The following is a 26311-nucleotide window of genomic DNA, read 5'->3' as shown; positions in this document are numbered from 1 at the left end:
AGGCGAGGCTATAAAATAGGAACCAAGTCTCTTCTCCTTCTTCACAGATTCAAAGCCATCTTCCTCTCTTTCTTTCCATTGGGTTTTCCTCTCTCAATTCTCTCTCTCTCTCTCTGTCTATTGGAAACAAAGCCAAGCTTAGAGAGAGAGCAACCCAGATACCATTGAAAGATTAAGAGAGAGGAGACTTGATTAATCAATTAGATCATCATCATTCATCATCATGGCGAAGTGGGTGGAATTATTGGATACAGGGGTCAGAATAGCAGCCAGGTTTCATTCTCACTGCCCACAAACCGGACGTTTGTACTACCACCCTCCCTCTTCCAACTCCTCCTCTCAAGACGATCATCACCACCACGCGCCGCTTTTCGACGCCATGATGAGCGGTTGCGCTGTCAAGGCAGCTAGGGAGGCCAGCAGCACCAATAACAATGAGTTCATATATGCTGTATTGTAACAGAAAAAAAGAGAAAAAGAAAAAAGGAAGACGATTTTTGGCCATTGAATATATAAAGTGACGAGAAATTTTATTAACACACACATATTTTCTTAATACACATTCATTAATTTTTTTGTTGGACATTTTTTCCTCATTATGCCTCTTTTATCCTTTTCCTCTTTCTCTCTTTTCCCACCTGCAACTTTTTTTTTCTTCTCCGGCCGCCTTTGCATATCATGTTCTATATAAATCTGGCATAATTGTATAATACATCAATCCAGTGGAATGTAAAATTATAGATTTTGAAACATATTGTTTTTCGTTGCAGCCATTAACTTAAAACTTATAGCATCTCTACACTTTCATCAAACAATTATTATAAACCAAGATGATCATTGAGGTTTGATTAATTCATCTGTCCATAAAGATTAGATTGTTCTTTCAAAGAAAAAAGATCAGATCGATTGTCCAATTTGTTCAATTTGATAGACATTAAATTGAAGAATCATCCCAGGACGAATGAGGGTTTTGAGCTCTGCAACCCAACCCCCACCCACCCTAACAAAGATGTGTGAATAAAATTACCCTAAAGTGACGATTTTATTGTATAATTTGTATTTTTATGTGGCAAAACTCGTATCCACAATTTACAATCTTTTGATAGAAGCTAGTTAATTTAGACTTTAAGTCTACTGTTGGGATTCTACATGCATGTTGAACAAATTTTTTCTTTTTCACTTTGTTCTTGCTTGTATAGAAAGCTAAGCAATGAATATTTCTCTCTGAGAGGAGGGAGGAAAAGTTATTATGTATATATTTTTGGATAAATAAACTTCACGTGAGCTGCAATGACAAATCATGGTCATTCTCTTGGAGACACTCAAATTTCACAAAAAAACCTTCACCGAACTATTCTCTCTCAACTTTTAGTTTCGACTTGTTTGACACTGATTGTCTTATAGCCTTATAGGAGATTGCATCTAGCTTTTCTTGTAGTCTAAATCTATCAAAAATGTCTAACCAAAGATTACACATGACGTCTTATGTGTAGCTTTTCTTTAGTATAAATCCATCAAGTATAAATCCATCAAATAGGTATAAATGAAAATCTATCGAAAAGGTCATAGATATGGACAACTTATATTAGGTGATATGGAATCAGGATGACTAGGCAGCGTTTACGTGTGGGTTAACTTGGTTCTTATAAAAGTAATATGAGTTCCATAACCAAAACAAATTGACAACAGTTGGGTGGTTCAAAATGCTTATAAACACATTTGCAAGATCTCAATATTCTCATGTGAGATTTTATATTCTCAAACAGTCACCTTTTTTTTGGGGGGGGGGGGGGGGGGGGGGGTGACGACAACAAGATACATAACCTTGAAGGCTTGAATTAGGAAGAAGCTGACATCCTCGAAAATACAACTGAGCACCTGAAAGAGAGATATGTTCATTGTCATCAGCATAGACTAGGTAATCTATCTAGAAATAAAATTAAGCTTAAACCTAAAGTGACCAAAAACCCATCTGTTCTTGCCCTTCCTTCGTTAGTGCTATAGGCCTAGTCAAGACGCACGAAGAGTTAGACCATGAGTCTTCTTTAGTCTGTTCATTTTTCTTTTTCATCAAATGTGAAATTATTTAGATAGTAGCTCCCTCTTCTCGCACCCCTCTGGGTTGGGTTATTACAAAAAAATAGTTGACATCCTTTTCATAAAAATTTATTTCATAGAGAATGTATTTGAGATCAAAAACTTTTGTTTGTCCATTAATCTGGTATTTTGGTCTCCCTTGTTCCTTCGGATTATTAAATTTTAACCACACGGAGTTAATTTGAAATTGATGAATTGAAAAGATTTCAGAGAGACCATCACAGCAGAGACAAAAATAGCCGATTACCAACCATTACTATGATTCCATGTGAGCGCCATAAATATTGTAAATGTAGAAAAGAATAGTTGCCAGGGTCTAAATCAGGTGCAAGTTGTAACAATAATTGGCGTTTAATTGAGGACTTTATAAAGATTTAAGCCTCATGCAAGGGCAGATTCCGCGTTTCTTATTTGAGGATGACTTTATTACAGAACAAATTCTTGGTAGCTCAACATAGAATACAAAGAATATAACATTGTTGACTGGGACAAGTTTTTATTTTCTGTGAAAAAAAATAACTAAAGATACAAGGGCAATGTTTGTCACTGTCGAATCTTCTAAACTTTTTCTTCGTTCTCAATGAACTTCTTGAGCTCTCTTTCTGCTGCTGTCAACAATCTTCAGTATTCTCATACAACTTTGTAGAAGTTGAAATGAAGAAATATCATTTGTAATCCAGAAATCATATTCTGAATCGTCTACAACTTCACGTGACCAAAGTTTCCCTTGAATGAACCATAAAGAGGCTGTGACCTTCTGAAAGTGAAAATATCATCGATTTTGGGAGTGCAAGGTTGCACTGGGGAGCTTTTATCTGATGCATACTCAGATGAATGAGGATTCCCATATACTCGTACACTCAATGTCCTCTTACGAGGTGCCCCAACTTTTATATGCTCATTATAAAACTCAATCAACTCTTGTTGTGTAAGCTGCCTCAGTGCTGCAATCTGTTCAACACCACCATTAATCAGGGAATTTTTTTTTCTTTTTTCTTTTTTGGCAAATTACCAATAAGGTCAATTCTGCAGACAACTATACCCAAAAACTCCACACCTTTTCCCTCGGGGTCAAAACTACAACCTAGAAACTAATACACACCAGTCCAATTAGAAAAGTATCACAAGCACTAGTATTTATGATGGCTTTTGTCCCTCAGTTAGGGTCAATGACATAGTGTGAAACTTAAAATTTGGACTGCAGAGGAAGAACAGTCACATGGATTAATGCCCTGATGAGGACATTATATTATTCAATGGTATGAAATGAATTGATACCTTGCATTATGCTTGCACAAATATATATGCTGACAAGTTAGATTCCTTTTTTTGTTTTTATTGCAATGACATGCAGAAAAGTTAGATTGATGTCCATACCTCTGCTTCTTTACGATCAAACTTGAGGGTCCCATCAGAAATCTCCCTCCAATAAAATCCAGCTTCTTCCCTCAAGTTCTTGTGCTTCTCAAGCTTCATATCGATCAAAGTATTTACATTGCTCTACATAAACAGTTCAGCAGCTAATTATCGTGGAAAAAATCTGAGCCTTTTAAGACTCGCAAACATAAGTTATATCAGCTTAAAGAATGAAACACAAAGGAGGTCTAGATCAGGTCACTGAACTGTACATATATTATGTCCTCTTCTTACTGTGTGGAAGAGCATTACGGAAGTTCAAAGAGACCTACTAGGTGACCCCTTAACCCTTTCATGCCTCAAAAAGCCAATTTTAATTCAGTTTGCTGACCATCTTAATTGCGATTAGTTCAATCGCCTCATGTGGCGACGTGGAACAGGGGTTTCACACTAATCGCTCTTTCTTAATGAGTCAGAATGCTAGTTCGACTTTCTCAACCGTAAGTCGCAATTATTTGAAGATTTACATCATCTAGTCAAATAAGATAAAGAAATGAAGACTAGATCCTAGTTGACCTCACCTTGAATTCGTCATTTGTCATCTCATAAAGCTTACTCTCAAACGTTTTGAGAAATTCCTCCACTCTCAAATCAATATGTCCTGGACCCTGTTAAGAGCAATATGACATATTTGGTATAAATAAGCAATTAAGGAAATAATGTATTCATAATGTAGAAGCATGCCATATACCTTCACTGTGGATTGTATAATAAACTGCAGTCCGCGGATACCACAATCATTCCTACATCAGGAGAAAACAAAGCTAAATAAAAGAAAAAATAAATAAAAGCAGATCGCATGAACTTGGGGATCAGTAATTTGAATTTGTGTCATACCTCTGTAAAAGAGCAGTTACGTAACCAAGTTGCTCCACTGATCTAAGCTGGTGGAAGGCTGGTTGCTTTGCAATAAGAACAAGCAGCTGAAGTTTCACATTCAGCATAAAATCATCTCGATGAACCTACACATGTAAAAGGCATATATCATAACCTATCAAAATAATTGAGTGGTAGATTGGTGTTTTATCTATTTTGACGGGAACAATGAATACTTGCTGCCAACTTCAAGTCAGGGAACTGCTACTTTTTATAAAGAACACTTGCTGCCAACTTCAAGAATCACCATAGGTTTACTCAATAAAGAAGATTCATAGAGTAAAAAATGGAGTGAGGATAACCTTTGTTGTCAGAATAAAAGCCTGAAAGTCCATTTGCATGATCAAACTAAACATCCATAAGAGGTGAATTATAGTAATCTCGGGACTTTTTAATAAGTGGAGAAGGAATTATTGGCTTCTAAATTTTAACACTTCAGCTTACAAGTTTTAGTTTAACTTTGAATAAGACGCAGAAATGAAAACTAGGATCAACAATTCCAGAGGAAATGAGAACATTCCAATAGATTCTAGATTATTCATTTATGTAACAAGTATACCACACGCACCTGGATATAGTGGACAAGGGAAGAATTCTCATCACTTGGATTAAGGCCTTCCACAGGATAGATAAAGTTTTTTCCCTTTTCAAGCTTCACGACTCTATTTGTCAAATGTTGGGATGGGAATAAAGGTTGGCAAATAGGGTTTGAACCCTTAAAAAAAACATCTTCTACGTGCAGGATCATTGACTCAGCTTCAGTACTTTCAAGGTTTCCTGAAAAACAAAATCCCTCTGCAATTAACAAAACTAGAAAATGAAAACTAAAATGAACAGAATAATGGTTATATAACCTAACAATTATTCAAAAGAAAAAAGAAAAATATGGAACCTGCTGTGTAACACTCTAAGAAGGCCCTTGAGAGCATCATTGGAACAAACTTAGCAAGATCTTCAACTTCAAGATGAGGAAGAACTTCTAGTTGTTCCATCAATGGCCAAGTCTGGTCCTGTAGAATTAATGAGCAATAGTACATAGCCTGCTCATAAGGCTGTTGAAATTTGTAATTTTGGTACTCCTTTGTGACCATTTCCTAATAGGGACAAAAGGGCAGACAGCACAGGTTAGATACAGTATCAAAGATACGCACCAGTTGAGATATCTGTTTCCCAAGTTATATGTTTTACAAATCAGCCATTTTAACAAGTTACTGAAAACAATTATCATAAAGGTCTCCCATATGCAAAAAATGCATAGAAAGTATTCTTTACACAAGAAACGAAAGAAGCTAAAAATACCAAGTTGGACTAAGCGATACACAAATTAATTGATTAGATCACAAAGTTCTTTTATTGGAAAAAAAAAATGTTAATGATAATTAATGATGCTCAAATATAGGAAAATCATGTCCCTAACAGTGACAAGGATCTTTAATTGGGCATCCTCCTTCAACTCAACTCTTTCATTATATGAATAATTAACTGTATTTAATCTAGAAGAAGAAACAAATCGTCTCTAATGCCAACTTAGCTATTCTCCTGATCACGGAAACTTCCAATCCAAGTCTAAGATAACATGAATTTGGGAAACCCTAAAACATCTAGACAAAGCTAAAGTTCCAACCACATTTATTTTTGTAAGAAAAAAAGATAGATTACATAGGATATAAGTTTCTATATATTTCAAATTCTTTACTGGTGCTTCAGAACATAAGATCGCATGGAGCAAGTCTCTGGAATAACCCAACAAACCACTATATATGTTGTAGCACCACTTAAAGTGTTCAGCCAAATGCTAAGAACAATATTGACAAGATTTACAACATAATATTATTAGACACAAGAGCGTTTACCTTGATCACAGAGAACCTGTCAGCTTTCACTTTAAAGCTTGCAATCTTCTCAACTACCGTTTCCAGTAAAATCCTCAATTTGTGATTATAACCAACAAGAGTCACCTACAAATACAAGGTCACAAGCAAACAAAATAAATGCAACTGCTATGAAGTATAAACAAACACACTATACGAAACAAACAAACAATAAAAATTACAGAAATATAAAAATAAAAATTCTCAAGATCACAATGCTGTAAAACCAAAGAACAGATCAAATCGAGGAGATGCTGAAACCATAGACAGAAATATTACAGAAACACCGAAACAATAATTTAAAGAACCATCTACCTGAAAACCACTTTCTGTGTGGTTTATTCCATAGTACAGTTCAGCAACCTGAGCATAATAAGCTGACAAAGAAAGAATAAATAAGCACTTCAAAGAAAATGACACCTTCTGTGTAAGCCAAAAACAAGACCAATGGAAATTAAATGGAGATTCCCAGATTTAAATAATCAAATATGATTGTAAGTAAACCTCTTACCATAGTCATTCAAGTAATCCATTAACAAGTGAGTAAAAATATTAGTCAGGACTGCTGCTTCAGGGGAGCCACTTGCATGGGGACAATTGAAATCAATCTTGACGTATGCTTTAGGAGTAAGAAACATTGTATCAGGCTTGTACCATAGTGTTGTATATGGTGACTTTCTTAACAGAACTGGACATTTGACCTGATTAAAAGTCAATCAAATAACAAAGGTTAATGTAATTATTTTTTATTTTCGTAAGAGAAACAATTTGGAGGAAAAAAAAAAACAACAATTTCATGTCATATTTTTTTACTATTCACTGCACCTTCTCATTCTCATTCTTAAGAGACAAGTCCGTTGGGATGAAAACATTACGTGCTGGTAGGTGTAAATTCTCATTTGGGGAAGATGCTATCCATTCCTGCAATCAAATACATAACTTTCAAGATTAGCAAAGTATTACCAAGACCTCCAAAAATAGAAATCAATGATGCCCTTGTGCTACTGTATTCACTTAAGTAGGATCCATAACAAACCTGAATTCTGGAGCCTGTAATTTTCTCCATGCAGTAAGCAGTTCCATACCAGGGCTCGAACATGTTTGCATCACCTTCAAATTTCTTGGACTCCCAGAAGATTCTGTAGAAATAGGACATATTAGCAGACTTTTTATCACAGTTTAATATCATTCCCACATGGAAAAACTAAATAAATGCTGATATCAAACTTTAAGATAGTAAGACGAAGATCAACTACATATAAAAGAAATAAAACTATTTGGTACTAAAACAGGACAGTCCTCAGCAAATGCGGATAACAGATTATTGAATTCTAGACTTCTACAGTGGTGAATCACAATAATAAACAAATTTCTTAAATTAATTTCACTCAGCAATAGTATATGCATCAAATGCAATGAGAACTTTAGCACATTGTTTATGAAGCTTCAAGGTCTTAACAACCACTTAAGAATCCAACAAAGTAGCACTTACCGGACATTGTTCGGAGAAAGCTTGTTCAGCACCATTTGGATAATGTCTGGACTGAAGTTAGAAGGCAATGATGATCTTACCAGCCAGTCTTTCGGGGGATATTTCTGTGATATGATAAAAACTTGTCATTTGATTTGAGTAATAAGGAAGTAAAGTTCTATAATAGCAAATTCTAAACAGTACCCAAAATGTTCTCACTAGAGCCCACCAATTACCCACTTTACCCTTTTAAGCTAGAATTTACACGTGTTGGGTGGTTGGCTATTGAACACTCTTTAAAGTGTTCACTGGCCGGCTATTCATACCATTTGATGGCTCTCCATCGGACGTTCTTTAAGTTGGTTTGCAGAGTTTGGTAAAATTGATCTCATATTCATCTCTGGCAATGCTGCCAAATGTTATTGCCTTCTATGGGAAGAATCCATACAGATTGTTCTTTTCGTGAAATGATATTGGGTAGGCCTCGGGTGTAAGGTTAAACATCCTAAGTTTTAATTGTAACAGCTACATATCAACACCCATACAGATCACGTCCTTAAAGAAACAGTAAAAATCGTGAGGCATACATGCAAAGATCTAGTAAATAAAATGTCTAGAACAGAAATATATTTACAGGAGCCAGGACAGTGAACATTAAACTCCCTACCTGCATATTTGATGAAATATTGACCACGTAATTAATAGGTTGAATTTTGTCCTGATAATGAAACTTTGTCTCGCAAACAGCAGATAGCTTCAGTAAACATAAACTCATGTCAGAGCCCATTACAAAATCAGAGAGACAAGTCACCATACAAAGTTTGAATATGATTAACAAAAATCTATAATTTATACTGCAAATAAAACTGCAGTAAAGTTTAAACTATTTAGATACATGAAGAATTAAGAGAACATGGTGATGTAACAACGTGGACAGAAAGTTGATACATTGAAACAAATGTTAACAACTTATTTCTACTCATGCTTTCAGCGTTGTTAAAGACAAGAAAATAACATAACATTCTTTCATCCTCCTTCAACTTTTGTTTTGTTTAAGTGAGATGAACAAGGTTTATTTACAGATGTAAATGAGACTTAACCTCATACTTCAAAAGCATATAAATCATATTAGCCAAACGATCAATAGAAGACAACATTACTACCTCTCATTGTTAGGGGCATTTAGGTTTTCAACTGCTCTCACTATCCATGTCAAGCAATTTAATCATTCAACGAATCATCTAAAATATTCTGAAATTCTCACTACTTTAAGCCATAATTCCAATTAGAGAAATGACTATGGCATTCTGTCTTTATAGAGACTACTGCTAAGAGATTCACATGGTTTGCCTTGAAAAAGGATATAGAGTCATTAAGAAGATGGCATCAATAACTAGAACTTATATTATCATCCTTACAACTCATTCTTCTTTACAGATACACATATTGGTGGACAATTGAACAATTAGGAACTAATAAACTACCGGATCTCCGCCTACACAAGCAAATTGTGAATATGATGCCATATCATAGACCCATGCATCAGTAATTCTTATGGATGAGAACAGATGCTAAACTTGTTGAGAAAGGTATTGTGCACATGTCTACCTCATCAAATATCCATTTGCAGACACCTGACTGCTGTAACAGGGAAATGTATTTGAAAAGCAAGCCTACTATATCTCGCATGTGCTCTGCATTGTAGCGACAAGACTAATTATATTATGAAACTATACATCAGAAAGAAAAGGTCAGATGAGTATCCCAAGCTCCATAGAACTTATGAAAAGAAGCTTAGGAGGAAACAAATAAAACTTAAACCGTTGGGAGATAATAGAATACCAAAAAAAAAAAAAAAAGGTTATTGGCACTTAGTACCTAAACAAATCGTGATCAGACAGATTGGTGACTTCAAAATCGATCAAATTGGTATCCAAGCTTTCAACAGATTGGTGACTTCAAAATCGATCAAATTGGTATCCAAGCTTTCAAAAGGTATCAATCATGGTAGTTCATCCAACTACTGTAGGGATGCCATCACTTTTATGGAGTCGATTTATCAAATTTCTTAATTCTTATTGTCTTTCTTCCCGAAATTGGGATTTTGCGGAGTTATTCCATATATAAAACACAAACTCTGAGCTCAAATTAACAGCTCTAAACCCAATTTTACCTTCTTCTTCTTTTTTTTTGGTAAACAGATTCATATATTTGCTCTCTGTAGACATCGAACATGGGATCTGGATAGGTGCTTTCTAGGCATTACCCACCACTCCACCAAACTTATAGCTTCTAGTTCTTATTATATCTAAAAGGATAAGAATTTTTTTGAAATCCAGTGCAAGGAAAAAGAATAATAAAAATGACCCGAAGTCGGTTCAGCCATAAATGTGCAAGTTGCATTGGTTTAGACCGTAAACCAACTTCAAACTCTAAAAAACATATTAGAAACAGTAACTCGAAACCAACTGATAAAATTACAAAGACAGAAAGACTAGAAAACTTCCATGGGTTCAGCCATGGATGTGCGAGTTGCAAGGACGAGTTTCCTTTCAATTCCAACCAGTTTCGTTGTGCAAACCAATATATCATCTTCAATACTGTTGCAAATTATATTGGCAACCTTTAATGAAATCGAAGGAAAAAATTGTAAAGGTTAGAAACTTTGATATTCAAACTCAAGACACAGGGTTTGAAATTACTGGACAATAGTCTCACTAAAAAAAAGATTTTCAATAATACCAAACAGATTTTTCAATCCAGATACGCAACTCCTTACCGAAAAACATGTTCTTCAAATCCACCAACTCAATGCCTCAAGAACAAGAGAGGATCCCAAATTTCCAGATTCATTTCAATTGAAAACAATTCAAAAATAAGATAAAGAGTCACTTTATAAGATTGATTTGACAATTTCAGCCCAGAAAAGTTGGTTATGTTTCTTTTTTATGACAACAATATCAAAATAACGGAGGGAGGCACCATAATGATCACTTTTGATTTTGAAGTCCCAAGTCTCAACCTGTACGATCATGATTCGTTCTGGTACTACTAGTCATAATAACCAGTGAATTAACAAGAAATAAAAGATGAACTAACCGTGGCCTGCATCGGTGAGATCAATATCTACTTTAAAGAAAGCAAAGTCCAAAGTAGAATCTGATTCACCAGCCGACAAACCTGTTGCCCATCCTGCAATTTATTTTGAAAGAAAAGAATAATTGAAGTTAACTTTCACCCAAGTGAATTTCCTTTTATCCTAATTTAATTAGAATTTTCACCCGAGCATGTTGTTATTTTAAAAATAAGAACTTCGCTGACGTATGTTAAATTAATGCATGCTATAACAGAACTTGACTCTTTCAGTAAGTTCTAGAATTTCAATATGGTATTCTAGCTCAAAAAAAAAAAAACAAACATACAGAGAGAGAGAGAGAGAGAGAGATGATATTTAAACATACTCCACTTGCAAACAAATATTTTCCTTCTATATGTGCACCTCCTCCACTTCCAAGTTTGAACCACATCTACTTCAACTAAGTTGGGGCTAACTTTCACTTTCTTCCAGAATTGAGAAAACTTAATTTCATCTCTTCTGTTATTCTACTACAATAGTACAAGATGGACATCTGAGGTAGACCAACACAATTGTGTAAGGAGAATGAAATTCACACTCCCAAATTTGCAATCCACATTCCTTTCTTCTTTTAGAATGAAATTCACACACTCAAATTTTGTCTTTACAAAAAGACAAAATTTAAGATACTGAGCGTAGATTGTAAAATAAAGTGTAAATTTCACTACCCTAGTGTAATGTAACCTGCCTATACTATGATATTCTCATGCACAGAACTCCAGTAATATCTCTGCTTAAATGAGAACCAAGCTGAGATTTAAAGATTTGAAGCAACACTTTCATGAGCTTTGTTCACTTTCAAGTTACATTTTTCACTCATGATGACACTTGGAAAATATAAAAGGAATACAGACACAAAATTAGGAAGTCTATAAAGGCGTTACAATGAAAATTAGGAATACATCAATGCCTTCAAAAAGTTTCAGAAATACAAAAAAAATTGCCAGAAAACTTATATCTTAAGCCTGTAACAGATAATGCAAAACTCACCCAATGTTTTCAAGATGTAATATAAAGATCCTTCTCCTTCATGGCCGATAAGATGACCAAGATACCTACATGGCCCTTCCTTGTAATGGTGAATTTCTGGAGTTATAGGCCATGCAAGTCTCAATTTATGACCCTCTTTTATTGGGACGGTTCTGACAAGAATCTGAAATAAACACAGAAGAGCAACAACTATCCATTCAATATAGGGCCTGCATTAAGGTTAAAAACCTTTTTCGTAAAATCTCGCCTACTGATCTGTTTGTAGTCCAATTTTTGTTTCTTATTTAGTAAGTTTTCTTGTCAGTGTAACAAAGCAACCTTTCAACTCAGCATAAAATGTTTAGGGGAACCATGTACCTCCAGATGTTCTGATGTGCAAGGCTCACCAGTAAAACGAAGGCAACTTCGGTCAATGTTTCGAATTTCCTTAAACTTGTCCTCTACAAGGCCTTGAATTTTATCAAGTTTCTCTGAAAACATCCGGTGGCAATAATTCAGCATTTCGGCTTAACTACAGGGAACTGAACCTGATTGTTATAGTTGAATTTAGCTAGAAACCTTTTCCATATATAACCAGATGCATGAGGTTGGCTGAATAGTATTCTTCATAGAATTTAATAAGTTCATGTCTGGTATCCAACCCTTTTGCTTTTGGTCGAACCTCCAAAGTATCCCAATTGCCTGAATCATAGAAACTATAAGGCACAACAAAACACATATAGACATTCTTATACGAATAGTCCATAAAATTTCATAAACCAACAAAGCAGAAAAGAAATTCTCAATCAGCAGCAGCCAGCTACTAAAAGTTTTCAGAGAGAGGGCCAAATGTAATTTAACATGGGTTATCATAACCAAAGATTAAAATCCAAGCTTGAGAAAAAAAATTAAAAAAAATTGATTATAATCAACTGCTGACCTGTACTAAATTTATGGTAAGGATGATTCGCTGCACTTAGATGCTTCTGAAGCTGTAAAGAGGCATTTCATGCAAATAAAAAGGGTTACACGTGTTGAAGAAATAGAAAGACTGCTAGAATATATATAAGAGGCGCCACATGGTTTATTTCACTTCAAGAACATAAGCTTATGAGAAGGGTTATTGTAATCTGTAAGGACAGGAGTATAGATTCATACTTCGTCAGAAGAAACTTAGTAGTGCTTTACTTATTTAGCCACAGTTTCAGAAAATAGCTACATCTGCCCATGTATATACTACTTGTGTGTGTGTGTGTGAGAGAGAGAGAGATCATAAGTGTTTTTTCGAATTCCACAGTATGCATTGGTCGTCTCCACAATTGTATTGAAAGCATTCCTCTGCAATCACTAATGCCATAGCCAGCAAAGCTTATAAAACGTCCAGGTGCTCTAACATTCATGCAGATGTTGTAAACTTTAAAAGCCACGATGAAGTTTACACATGGCCTAGTTTTCATCATTTTTCTTGAAAGTGTTGCATTAATTACTACAATCTATAATCTGATTTGCATTAATTATTCTTTAGGCACTCTTCAAATTATTTCACCTTTCCACAATCCTATTACATAAAGGTATCAAAATCACAAAGATGATTGGTCCCGCCCTCAAGATTACTTGTATGAAATCACCACCCTCATTTCATATTCCATGCCAAACTCAAGCAAGGATTTCCCTGAATATCAGTCTACCAATATCGCGCAAATCCCTTATTAGATGATCAACTGGACTGGATAATAAATTACCAGGACCTACCATGACAATGCGTTGGCATGTCCACACTCCAAATATATATTAGCTACATGCTCCGAGGTCAATTTAAGCTACATCTTTTGTCATCAAGACAACTACTACAGCCAGATAGAAACGCACATAAAATGGTGATAAGAAGATGAACCAAGATGAATTCCATGATGCTAATTTGAACCTACTTGTCATACATGGTGATTTAGAATTAGAACATCATACTTGTGAGAGAAAACCCAAAAACAACTAGAACCCATCGCCTGCAAATGCCAGTAAACTCCGTGATCTTCCATGGCTATCTAATTGATGACCGGTACTTAGGGTAGTTAGAAGACACTTCGAAGTTGATTCTAAAGCTTATGGAAACTACAATGTTTACTATAACTAGAAACTAACAAACTTACAGTAACGGGATATTGGTATACATGGCCAGCCTCAATTCCAAACATGAAACTTGGACTGAATTCATAATATCATGATAGTTCTTGGAAATATTTCAAAGATAAATTGTTCGGGGTGAGGGGAGAGGGGGAGAGAGAGAGGGAGAGAGAGTGTGTGTGTAGGCTCGAGCACTTGATTATTAATACCTGCATTTTATATAAGACTGACGTAAGAGAAAAGAAAAACACATCTAGCAACATGATTCAAAGGCTGTAACTCATACCTGGTTCATTCTCCAGCCATCGGACAACAGATTTTTCTGATTTTCTGTAACATCAAACACAGACTAGTCATTAACAGTATAATTTATTTATTTATTTATTATAAGAGCCATTAACTCTAATTATAAGTTTAATATTAAGCTATCAAAAAAAGAGTAGCTAACCTGAATCAACAGCTTTAATTTCCCTTGTTGTAGCATCAGCTGACATCAAGGGTTTAATAAAGAACTGAGCAAACCTGGAAAGTAAACCACACAACAGCAATAGAATTAATTTTTAAAATTCCAAAATGAAAAAGAGTAACCAGTAGAAAGAAAAGCAGAATCTACCTGTCCAGAGCCTCTTCAAAACCATCGGGATTAATGTCAAAATAAAAGTTGGTGTGTTCTGCAGCTGTGAAAGCATTTGTTCTTCCTCCATGCTGTGCATCAAGAACATTAGCCATTAAGAAGTTGAAACAATATAAATAAGTGTTTTAGGCCGACAACTTAGCAAAAAGACAAGAGAACAAGATGTGCACTACAATAGCACATGATAACAATTATTTTCATGATTCTGTACTTCTATGATCCGAAAAAATACAGGAGTAGACAATCTTATGGAAAATGGCCCCTCACAGTTAGTCCAAGAACAAAACCACGGCCAAAGAATCTTACTAAATTGACTCAGCTGTAACACTCAAACTGGAGATTCCCAGAGGGTGAGGTTAATAAGTAAGCATTTGAACAAAGTATATATCTTACAATAGTTTAACAAAGTATATATCTACAGTATATCTGTTCCCGCTAACAAGTAAGATCCATCAATAAGGACATGAGTAGCATTGGGGGTTGGGAGTTTTTCATAACTATGACCATTGCATTTTATTTTGGGGGGTTGTGTGCTGATCCTTAGGTTCTCTGCCCTGTAATAATTCTCTTAGTCTAGGCTTTCTTTCTTTGCTTTTCTATTGTTTTAACGTCCACTGCAACAATGTTTGACAACAGTAACATAAAGTGGAGAAGCATGATAATAAAAAATAATAACAGTAATAATAAAATCTAACTGAATGCTGCTGCAGCAACAAGTTAAAAAGGCTCAAGTCGCTCTGCAGCTTGAAAGTAAGTTACCTCAGTGATGTACTTCGAGTAACTATCCTCCAAAGGGTACTTCTCACTAGCATAAAACAGCATATGCTCTGCAAGAAAACACTTGCTTTATTCAAAAACTGCATATGCAATCTATCTCGTTCATTTATACTTGGCAATGAGAAATTCAAACCTCTGTCTACCAAAGAAACAACCATGCATACATACATATCAACTAAAAATGCACTAAAAACCCAAAATACAAAAGAAATAGTTACCAAGGAAATGGGCAAGGCCCTCCAGGCCATCAGGGTCGCTGAAAGAACCAACACTGACATCCATGGAAGCAGCACACTGGGAAAGAAAAAAAGAAAACAAAAAAGTTGAAAAATTTAAATAGAGAAAATATATGCAAAACCCAAAAGATTGTAAATTCATGAATAAAAACGTATCCACTGAAACAGAGAAACAAGTCTGAGATGAAAGCTGAGTTGCCTTGTCAGTATCAGGATCGCTGATGAGGAGGACTTCAAGGGAGTTAGGGAGGACGATCCTCCTGAAGTCCCTCTTGTCCGTACGGGCTTTCAATATCTCTTCTTTCCCCACAGCCATGTCTTCCGAGTGTCCTTTGTCTTCGAGATAGGCAGAGCCACCCAGAATAGACTTTGGTGGTGTTCAGGGGCGGAAGGAAGTAGAAGGCTGTATGGGCTCTCAAGCCTAGACAATATTTTAGGCCAAAAACCTTTAAGTATATATATCTATCTTTAGCCCATACCAGCCCAAAGAAAAGAAAAAAATTATCTGTAAAAGTTGCGTGTATTCCAAATCTCCCACAGCAGCTCACAGCCGCACACTACTCAGTAGGTCAGATTTGTGCGTTTCGATGGAGCCTCACACTACTTATCTTCGAAAGCGAAATGCCTCGAGCAATCCACACCCAAATTCCCTTCTTGTGGAAAATCTCATCCTTTGTTGTCCAGTAGCCTCAGTCTGCGACGCAGACCAAGGAATCTCGAAAGCAACAATCTTTCTTTCGCTTTCTCGTAAACAAGGTATGAAACTCTATCGATCTCTCCTGTTTTGAATTTTTGATACATCTCTGTTCTTCTTCCTGCTCTATTTTTCCCAATGGGGTTTTCTTAAAGAAATTGCAAAAGGAGAAGCTCGCCGATTCTGTTTGCTACCAGTGGCGGATGTAATTGTGAGTTGGGCTTTTGTGTATAAGTTGAGGATTGGGATTGTTGGGACTGCTCTTACTATTGGTTTTGCTTGGTGAGTTGGGGGCTATCGGTTTTGGGTTTGTTTGTGTACACTATTTCTGGTGGGTGTTCGGAAACATCAAACATGGACTGGTTTTTCAGCTCAAGCAGTCAAGCTTTTGTTGGGCTTTGGAATTTCTTGATGCTTTCTTTGGCTTCTGATTATGTTGTGATTATTTTTTATTTAAAGATGTGCATTTTGTGTTGCAGATTGGAGATTTTTTTTAGAGTTTTGGTGATAGTGTCTGGATTTATGCCCAAAAAAAAAAATAGTGGTTGTTCTAATTAGCCTAGACAAGTCTCAGATCCTGGATCCGCCACTGGTGGTGTTTCTACTTCTCCAACGTTTGAGATGAGCAGGAGTTGCTGGGAGATACAGATCCTATGTGGTAAGAGTTTGTTTCTGTTACGATAGACTCGGGGTATTTTTGTCTTATAATTTTCTTTTATTTTAGTTTTATTTTTTTCTTTTCTTTTTTTCAGAAGAGAGAATGAACTGCATTTATACGCAATTGAGATACAAGTACAAGATGTAAGTATGGGAGAGTTAAAAATGACAATCCACAGCCTAATATGAAAGTCAAGAAACAAAAGCGCACTCACTACTAACTAGCTGCGCTGCTTGTACCTTTCACAAGAATATTTACTTATAACCAGAAAGCGGAAGAAGTGGAAAAATATCTTCACTTCTTCTCTTAAACCTAATCGAGAAGTCCTTTGGTAGAAGGAACACAAACGGTGGTGGCCTCGTTAAAACCTTGTTCAGATAAAACTCAATGGGAAAAACTACGAATCGAGGAAAGCGTACCACCGACAAAGAAAACATTGCTTACGGATACATCATGAACACAATTTAATTCGCCGGAACTTGAAAGCAATCCAAACTGGTCCTGTGATGTCTCTAAAAATGCTTCATGACCAAAGACCCATTCTGGACAACAATAGGCCCATTCGTTCTTTCCAACCCAAAAACAAAGCTTTGGACAGCTGTTCTGTACCAACTGCTGTGTAACCAACATCGTTTATCCACTCCCGCAAAATAGGGTCAGTTACTTCATGTGAGTAACCGCATCGAATCTTCCTACAACTGTTCCTACTCTCGCTGGTGAAACTGGACCGCCACCAATGTTGAGACTCGATGATAGACTGCATGTTATCTTGGAAATCATCTAGCAGGAGAGAGACAAAGTCCCCCTTAATTCCTCCATAAGAACCAAGCATTCCAGGCAAGCCGATGGGTTCGATTGATATAGAGGAGTTTTCCATCAGATTAGAAGCATTACCAGAAGACAAATGTAACTGCATTGTTGTGATCAAACACACAGAAAACAAATCACACAACACAAAAACTGCACTGTCTGGGAAGACCCAAACCTGTCTCCCAAAAATGGGAGAGAACGTGGGGAGGAGGGAGAACTTGTTGGTTACGTCCAACAGACACTAGATACTGCTCTTGCACGCAGTAAAATATGGATCTATCTTCTGAATTCTCCAATTGATGAAGTTTGCTCTTTGGTTACCTGCATATCCAAATTGACTGAATTGATTGATGGTTCCATAATTCCTTCCTCTTGATCTGATCAAAATCATCTCCACAATTGTGACAGGACCCGCCCAGAAATCTCACCCTAAACTTCGAGGTGGCCCTTCCGGGCCCACTTTTCGAGAAACATCGGCGGAACTTCCCCTAAAAGTGGACAACATAAAACCTGTTAAAACAAATTTACACTTCTAAACAATCACCCTTAAACTCCTGGAGCCACTCTGCTCCCAAAACCAAACGACTCCACAATCTCGAGTAACAAAATTATCCAAATATCTCAAGTTTACAACCAACTCATAATTTACAATATGGGTTAAATATTGTTTACTCCCTGAACTTTCACAGAAAAAACAGTTCAGTCCTTCGCTTTTTAATTTCACACGTTTACTCATTCATCTCTCAATTTTAGACCAATAGGTCCATTCCGTTACTCTCTCCATTAAGCAACTGACGTGGCAATCTCTTCCCCCCTAAAATGTCTATTATACCCTCAGTTCCTCTTTTATTTTTTCCTTAATTTATTTTTTTCTTTTTTCTTTTTTCTTTTTTCTTTTTCGTTTTTCATTTGATGCGTTTTTGTTTTTCCTTTTTTCTGTTTATCTCTTCTTCTTCCTCACTTCCTCCTCGGAGAATCCTCAATGTCGTGCCCTCACTTCCTCACTCTCTTCTTAAACCCCTCTCCTTTATTTCTCTTCCTTGCTCAGATTTCAATCTCTATCTCCCTATTGCGGTGAAGGCATACTCCTCTTGTCAAACTCTGACAAGGGTTTTGGACGAAAACCAACCATCATCATCTTCATTTATTTCGGATTACAATAAATAAAAAGAAGTTGGTGATTACTCTTTTCTGACTTTGCAGCTACCCCTTCCTTTTCAAACTAAACCACCTTGACCTTTCTCTCTTGATAGGCGTGTGAAATTATCCAAATTCAAACAATCTTATCCCAAAATCCACATTACCCTTTTGAAAATTGAAGCCACACCCAACAATTCTCCAAAACCAACAAACCCATCAAAATCCAAGCGCAATCCGACGCCACAAAATCCCAATTGTAATGGAAGTGAAGCTCAAAACGGCTCGGACTTTGGTCTCGAAGCTCAGCTCCGTTTCCGAACGGACCCGATCCGAAGCCCTCAAGGAGCTCCGCCTCATCACCAAGCAGACGCCGACAGCCGCCCCCTCGTCGCCGACGCCTGCGCCATTCCCTACTTGGCCGAGAGTCTCTTCGGCTCCTCCCTTGCTTTCCAAGACGATGTCGCTGCCACTCCCCTCAACATCTCCATCTCCTGCCGCCACAACCTCATTTCCACGCGCGGCCTCCTCGACGCGATCTCCCACGCACTCTGTCACCACGGCTCACCTACCTCCTCTGCCACCGCTGTTCAATCCTCCGCCGCCACTCTATTGTGGGCGGAGACGTTGTGGGACTCCTCGGAGGGTCTGGGAAAGGCGACGGAGGGACAAGATTTGATATTGTTTTTGGGAAGCAGGGTTTTGGGCGGCGGAGCAGTGGCGTTGGTGATGGCGGTGGGGATTGGGGCATGGATTCAGAGGCGGCAGTAGAGGAGGGTTAATAGGAAATTTCTGGGTTGGGTTCAAGAACATGAATTTTTCTATTTCAGTTTTTTTTTCTTTTTTATTTGGATCTGGTTGAAGAACATGAAAAATTTCTGGGTTTTTTCGTGATCAAAACCTAGAAGATTGAAAGATTGGCGGTATTTGGACACAGGTGGGAAGAAGTTGAAACAAATCCACACCTCCTAACCCTCAACGATGGCTGGCTTTGATGGGAATCAAAATCTAAAAGGAAAAGGTTAAGGAGAACAGACTCACACAGAGGGCTAGGCTGAGTTTTGATTCTGAGTATGAAAATAAAAAAGAGAGAAAAATAAAAAATTAATTAATTAATTAATTAAGGAAAAAAAAAAGAACTGAGGGTATAATAGACATTTTAGCGGAGAAGAAATTGCCACGTCAGCTACTTAACGAAGATTTTGGATGGAGAGTAACGGAATGGGCCTATTGGTCCAAAATTGAGAGATGAAGGAGTAAACGTGTGAAATTAAAAAGCGAGGGACTGAACTGTTTTTTCCGTGAAAGTTCAGGGAGTTAACAGTATTTAACTCTTACAATATTAATATAAGAGTCTCATGGTTATCAGAGCAGTCTAAAGACAAAAGAAAAACAATATACAAAGTAGGTTAACAAGTAACCTACGAAGGATAGATGGCAGCGGTGGTGCTAAGCCTCAACTCCTAACGCCGAACAGCTACACTGCAAACTGGGCATTTGAAAACCAAAGGGCCCAAGGGAAAAGCATATAAAAACTTTAGCTAAAGTGGACCAAAAATAAGTAGTTGTAAAGGAAAGGGATTTATGCTTTCCCACATTTATTCCTTTAAAAACTCGATGCATGCAACATTTAGACAAACATAAATCTATTAAAGCTCAAATCAAGAAAATCAACTAGCCCCGCCAGTCATAAATCAAGTATTGAGAAAGAAAAGAAAAACCGATACTTGAGAAAATAAGACCAGCCCCACTGGTTAACAAGATCAGACTAGTCCCAATAGTCAAGTAACAGAAGGATATGGGGAAGAAAATATCACCATACAACATGGAGTCTCCCAAACTCGGGTCGGAGCCTCCCAGTCTCTACCCTCAACTTCAACCCACAAACACAAAGTAAGTGAGGAGGAGCCTCGACTGCAACTCATGTGAGGAGGAGAACTAAAAATAAAGCAACCAAAGTATGGTGAATAATAACATTCAAAAATCAGTAAATCCATAAAGCTTCCCCAAAATCTCACAAATTAATAACATCACGAGTACGATTCCCAACCATACTCGGAAAATCTTAAGATAAAACAATGAAATTTAACGTCATGTCCCACACGCCAAAAGTATTCTTAAATCGATAAACAAAATAAATTGAAAATAAGGTAAAGTTTTAATCAATTAAAATAAGGCGACGTCATTCTCGAAAGTCAACATCAAAGTAAGTGTCATAATTCAAACTCCACAATCTCGAAACATGCTTGATAAATAAATCCATGCATTTAAAAAGAATGGTTGCATGCATAAAATTTAAAACAAGGTCCACTCACAGTATACAGCTAACGTGACATCCAAGCGTAAGGATCCTCGCCGAGCGATGGGTCGGTACCTCGTCCTGTACAAAATTATATTTTGTAAACAACAATTCAACACTTAAATACAATTCTAAACCAAAACCCGAAAACCCTTCGTAAACCAACATCTCCATTTCTTCTCGGATTCAACCCAAACTTCACCACTAATATCAATCCGTTGATTAAAGTATTCCATAACGGAAACAAGGGAAATCCGAAAGTCGGATTCCCATAAATCGACATCTGAAACTCCAAACTTCGGAAATTCACAATCAATAACAAACTTCTCCAATTTCTACCAAAATCACATTTACAAATTCTACAGCTCACAAGTAATTTATCTAGCTAAAAACAGAAGCCAAAATCTTGCCCTACAAGCCTCCACAAGCCACCCACAGTGGCGACGCGTGGACCCCACTCGCCGCCGGCCAACTTCCCCTCCGGTCACCAAATTTCAGCAACACCATCTTCTCAACAAGCCCAACACTTTTCTCAACTACCACCAAGTCAGAAAATTCCTAGAATTGCCGGAACTCAATGCAAACAGTAAATACCCGATTTTGAACAGTGAAAATTTCAAACCTTCAATTCTTCCTCCACGCTTCAAATTGCTTCAAGAGACTTGGAGGGATTCTTCAGCAAGGAATGGGCTTTCCAGAATGACCGGAATCGTTGAAGATGGTGGTTGGAATCGGGAGAAATCTCAAAATTTATCAAACTGCTATAGTGAACTTTAGAGGCTCGATTTGCAAAATTCTGGCCAAATTGCCATGAGCCACCACCACGAGCGTGTGCGGGAGGAGGAGGCGGTCCTAACCGAGCTTGTGGCGCGTCGATTGGTGGCCAGACGACGGAGATATGCCGGAAAAAAAAACTGAAAATGCCGAAGAGAGAGAGAGCTCGGGGGAGGAGAGAGAGAGAGAGAGAGTTACTGCAGTGGATCTGAAAATAGAAACCTACCACAGTAACTTTTCATTTGTATAGAAACTTATCATGAACAATAACTTTAGTATTTCGATCATAACTTTCGCATATGAACTCCGATTTTTACGTACCACATATACACGGACTTGGTTTAAAGTCTTCTATGACTTTCATGAAGAAAATTTTCTCAAAAACTGATCCAAACAAAAAATTAACTTTTAGGGCCACTAAAAGTATCGAAACAAAATAAAAAGTGATAGTAATTGTTGTTTACCATCCAAATGATTAGTAAACGGGTAAATTGAGATACGGGACGTTACAAATTGAGTTGAAGTGTGTCCAAAATTTTAAATCTTATTGCTTGCAAAGATTTGAAGGCTCTTGCAGCCATCATATTCAAAACCCACAACAGTTATATAAATGAAGACAATTAAAACACAAAGCAAAATGAAAGAGATCCTGCAAAACAGAGTCAGAATTAATAACCCAAAACAAACTAAATGCAAAATTGAAATATGGAGGCTTGAGCATCGCAAAGAATGCATCTTGAGAGAGAGCCAAAAGAACTATAAAGAGATCAAGAATGGGTGACTTCAGATGGAATCACAATCGGGTTCCCGAATTGGCGCTCCCGTGTGCTTGAATTTATGTTTTTGAGGGCTTTTCTGTTATGTTGTTGGAGAAGTAGTTGTCCTTAATCATGCACGTGGTATAGAAAGTCGCCATTGATCAGTTTAGTTTTCTGAACTGAGTATTCGGGTTGCATTGTATTTGTTTTAATTGGACGGGACAAAATACCATGCCGTATCCTATCCTGTTTATATTTGTTGAACACAATAACAAATTAATACTAACAAACTATTAAAAAACGTGTTCTTATCGAGGTGACTCGATATGAAACCAAACCGATTTATCTCAATTTAAATTCTTATTTCATTTATGTTCGTTTTGTGTTTTTTTTTTTGAAAGGTCGTTTTGTGTTATCATGTCGTGTATTTTTATTGAATTTAGTTGCAACCAGAGATGAGAACAGGTTGGGTCGGGTCTCATTTGTCATCTATATAATTTACTACTCAAATGACAAATAAGGAGCCCTTCTAATGAGGACCACTACAATGAGGACTAGTTGAGAACTTTATTGTTAGACCTACTTTTCTATCACATTTCTGCAAATCAACCGTTAGATGTTTAGATATTTATGTGTAAATCATTTATGCAATTTTTCAACCAAATTAAAAATCGTTAAGGCATTCATAATTGTGATATATTAGTTATGTCGACCATGAACGGTTCATGTTTGACAGAGTTAGTTCGTCCATTGATTTGATCTAGTTCGGTACCTTAACAATTAGCAATTTGGAAGAAAATTTTCAAAAGTGATCTACTCATGCATATATAAATATCTAACGGTTGATTTGCCGTAATGTAATCGAAAAGTGGGTCTCCCAAACAGTTGATTAAAAAGTCCTCAACTAGTCCTCATTATAGTGGTCCTCATTAGAACGGCTCTGATGACAAATATATATTAGAATTCAAGATTACTGGTTTTCCTGAATTTTTATTTGGGTTTTATTAGAGACAAGTAAATAATTAAGTAACGAAAATCGTTGATCGTTTTTCAAAGAAGTTATAAAAGAGATTCAAACTAATAACATAAGAAATTTAAGAAAAAGTTATATAATGTGGGAGGTCTAAATGCTACATTGGGAGACATGAACAGAACCACACATGATTACATTATGTACCACTAACCTTTCAACTCCCGCTCACACGTGTGTTGATTGGCTTTTTTATTTATTTGTTTATGTTCGCACGCATAAATTAATTCATAGCTTGTTAGTAATAATTTTTTTTTTGAAATATTTTTTGTTTTTTTATTTTATTATTGCAGTTATAAAAGTAGTTACAAATTTGCTATCCCACTCCCCTCTCCCACATTAGTTTTTGCTTCTTCTTTCTTTCCTTTTTTCTGTTTTCAATATTATCAACTACCAAAATATATGTGAGATCTCAGAATTTTGGTTTTCTATTTTTGAAAAGAAAAATAATTCAAGCCTTTTTATTTGAATTCCGATTATTTTTAAACTCTTTATAGCTTTCAAAAATTATTTAAATTTTTGGTTTGTCAAAGTTCTATCTTTCGAGCCAGTAGAATTAAAGTAGAGTTCATAGGAATTTTCTAAGGATTTTTTGGACATCCGAACTATTTTTAATGATTTGTGGAAGTTGGTAATACCCAAAAATATAATTAAAAATAGAAAATATGGCGACATGATAAGGACCGTCAGTTTTAATCACCATTTGATCTGGATCGTCCGATTTGAGTATATATAACTTTGATCAGCCTGAGAAGTAGGAGATCGCAAACCAAAACTGACCTCTCCCAGACCCGTTTTGCAGCGACGGAATACCTTACTTCTTCTCCAGTTTCCAGCCACCTCCTGATATCGCACCGACGCCGTTGGCTTCGTCTCGGAGGGGTGAATCGGAGCCCCATTCTCCCTTCTCTGAAATAGCAACGACAGCGGTAGGAGGAAGCCCAAGAGTTTTCTAAGTTCTCTAGCAGATTTTTTGTTCTAGTCACTTCTCAGTGACTAACGGGTTTTTCGACTGAACTCTCTCAGTTTTCCGGTTGACTCGACCCGGATCGAAGACCCGACTTTTCCGGCAAGCTATGGCAATGGCAGACCACGAAACCGACCCAGATCTCTTCCTCTCCTGGTTTCGGTCCTCCCTACGATGGTCTCTAGAGGCGATTCTCACCCACGGCGCAGCAAGGCGGCGATGATCTATGGCGACGGACCCGATCGGTTTTCTTGATTCCGGCGATAGCTGGAGTTGAAACCGGTCTTGTTGTGCTCGTAGAAGCCTCCTCTATTGATCCTTGGTAGTGGTTTTGATCGATTTTCGATGTGGAGTTGCAACTCGAGGTGAACAGTAATTATTATGCTTGCGACGGTGATCTGGGCCAAGTTAGCTTGAACTCCAGATATTAAAGTTGCTCCACTTGGTATTATCTCCATTTTTGACAGTTGGATTAAGGTGGTTTTGAGTTTGATCCGACGGCACATGCGGTGCACGTGCAGCTGTCTGTGGCGGCGCGTCCGGCCATGTTAGGGGCAATTTCTTGTTTCATTTATCATCTACTCGTCAATACGAGCATTTTGATATATGATACGTAATTTTTGGAGATCGTATGAGCATGTTAGGGTTTTCAGTGTTTCTCGAATTGTTTGATTTTCGATCCGTGAGCATCTGACTATTAGATCGACTTATGGTTTTGACATATATATCGATTGTATGAGTGTTCCGGAGACTTTGGGTAGTCTCGGATGAGGTTTCGCCTCGATTGGCGTTACTTTCGGATTTTAGTTCAAATGGGGGATTTAAACTTTATTCACTTTGTGATTCATGCATTGAATTGAGACCGTATGTGGTTAGGTACTTGACAGAATTGTGTTGAGTGAATTGCGGTGATTTGTGCTTGCCTTGGTTAGCGTGTGAGGACGCAACAGGATTTAAAGGTGAGTAAATCTCACAATATTTGTTATGAATAAAGTTTCCATATTGTCTTGGAGTTATTAGTTAACTGTGACTATGGTTGATATTAGTGGCATTCTTAGGTGGATGACTACATATATATATATATATATATATATATATATATATATATATATATATATATATATATGTATGTGTGTGTGTGTGTGTGTGTGTGTGTGTGTGGAATATATATGTATTGGTGGTTTTGTTGTGATGCAAACAATATTTTGAAATGAGTTCATTATTGTTTGAGAATAGAGAAATTGTGTATGGAGTTGTGATTGTAGAATTTCATTTGTTGAGATACCATGGGTCTAGTATGACTATCTTAAATTGTGAATTAAGATATGGTAGCTTGTGTAGGAATATCTGCATAATGATCGGTGAAATCAGTGTGATGAATCCTTGTGATGATTGTTGTGTAAAGCTTGTGTAGGAATATCTATGTAATGATTGATGAAATCAATGTGATGATCTTTGTGATGATTTCTGTGTGAAGAATGTGGAAAAATCAGTGTGATGACCGGTGAAATCTGTGTGATGATTGCTCCATAAAGGAGTTGAATTGTTATTAAGTTAACAACTAATGAGATAATAACCGT

At 36.8% G+C, this 26311-nt stretch overlaps 1 protein-coding gene across 1 annotated transcript; it reads right to left on the bottom strand.

The window, feature by feature from the left end:
- Positions 1–2441: 2441 nt before the first annotated feature.
- On the bottom strand, positions 2442–16009 carry LOC133720322 (insulin-degrading enzyme-like 1, peroxisomal). The gene is made up of 26 exons (XM_062146578.1): positions 15804–16009; positions 15587–15662; positions 15351–15418; positions 14571–14662; positions 14406–14479; positions 14244–14287; positions 12777–12828; positions 12416–12538; positions 12215–12327; positions 11858–12020; positions 10831–10923; positions 9340–9425; positions 8399–8485; positions 7753–7856; positions 7297–7399; positions 7086–7181; positions 6772–6961; positions 6576–6637; positions 6243–6347; positions 5282–5483; positions 4958–5166; positions 4351–4475; positions 4205–4256; positions 4035–4121; positions 3475–3597; positions 2442–3048 (listed from the first exon to the last, which is right to left on the bottom strand). The coding sequence occupies exons 1-26, from the start codon at positions 15918–15920 to the stop codon at positions 2797–2799; spliced, it is 2898 nt and encodes a 965-aa protein (XP_062002562.1). The 5' UTR covers positions 15921–16009; the 3' UTR covers positions 2442–2796.
- Positions 16010–26311: the final 10302 nt, after the last annotated feature.

This window comes from Rosa rugosa, chromosome 7, assembly GCF_958449725.1.
Source record: "Rosa rugosa chromosome 7, drRosRugo1.1, whole genome shotgun sequence".
NCBI lineage: Eukaryota > Viridiplantae > Streptophyta > Magnoliopsida > Rosales > Rosaceae > Rosa > Rosa rugosa.
Note: the sequence above shows the minus strand (reverse complement) of the source record. Positions and strands in the feature narration are given on the sequence as shown.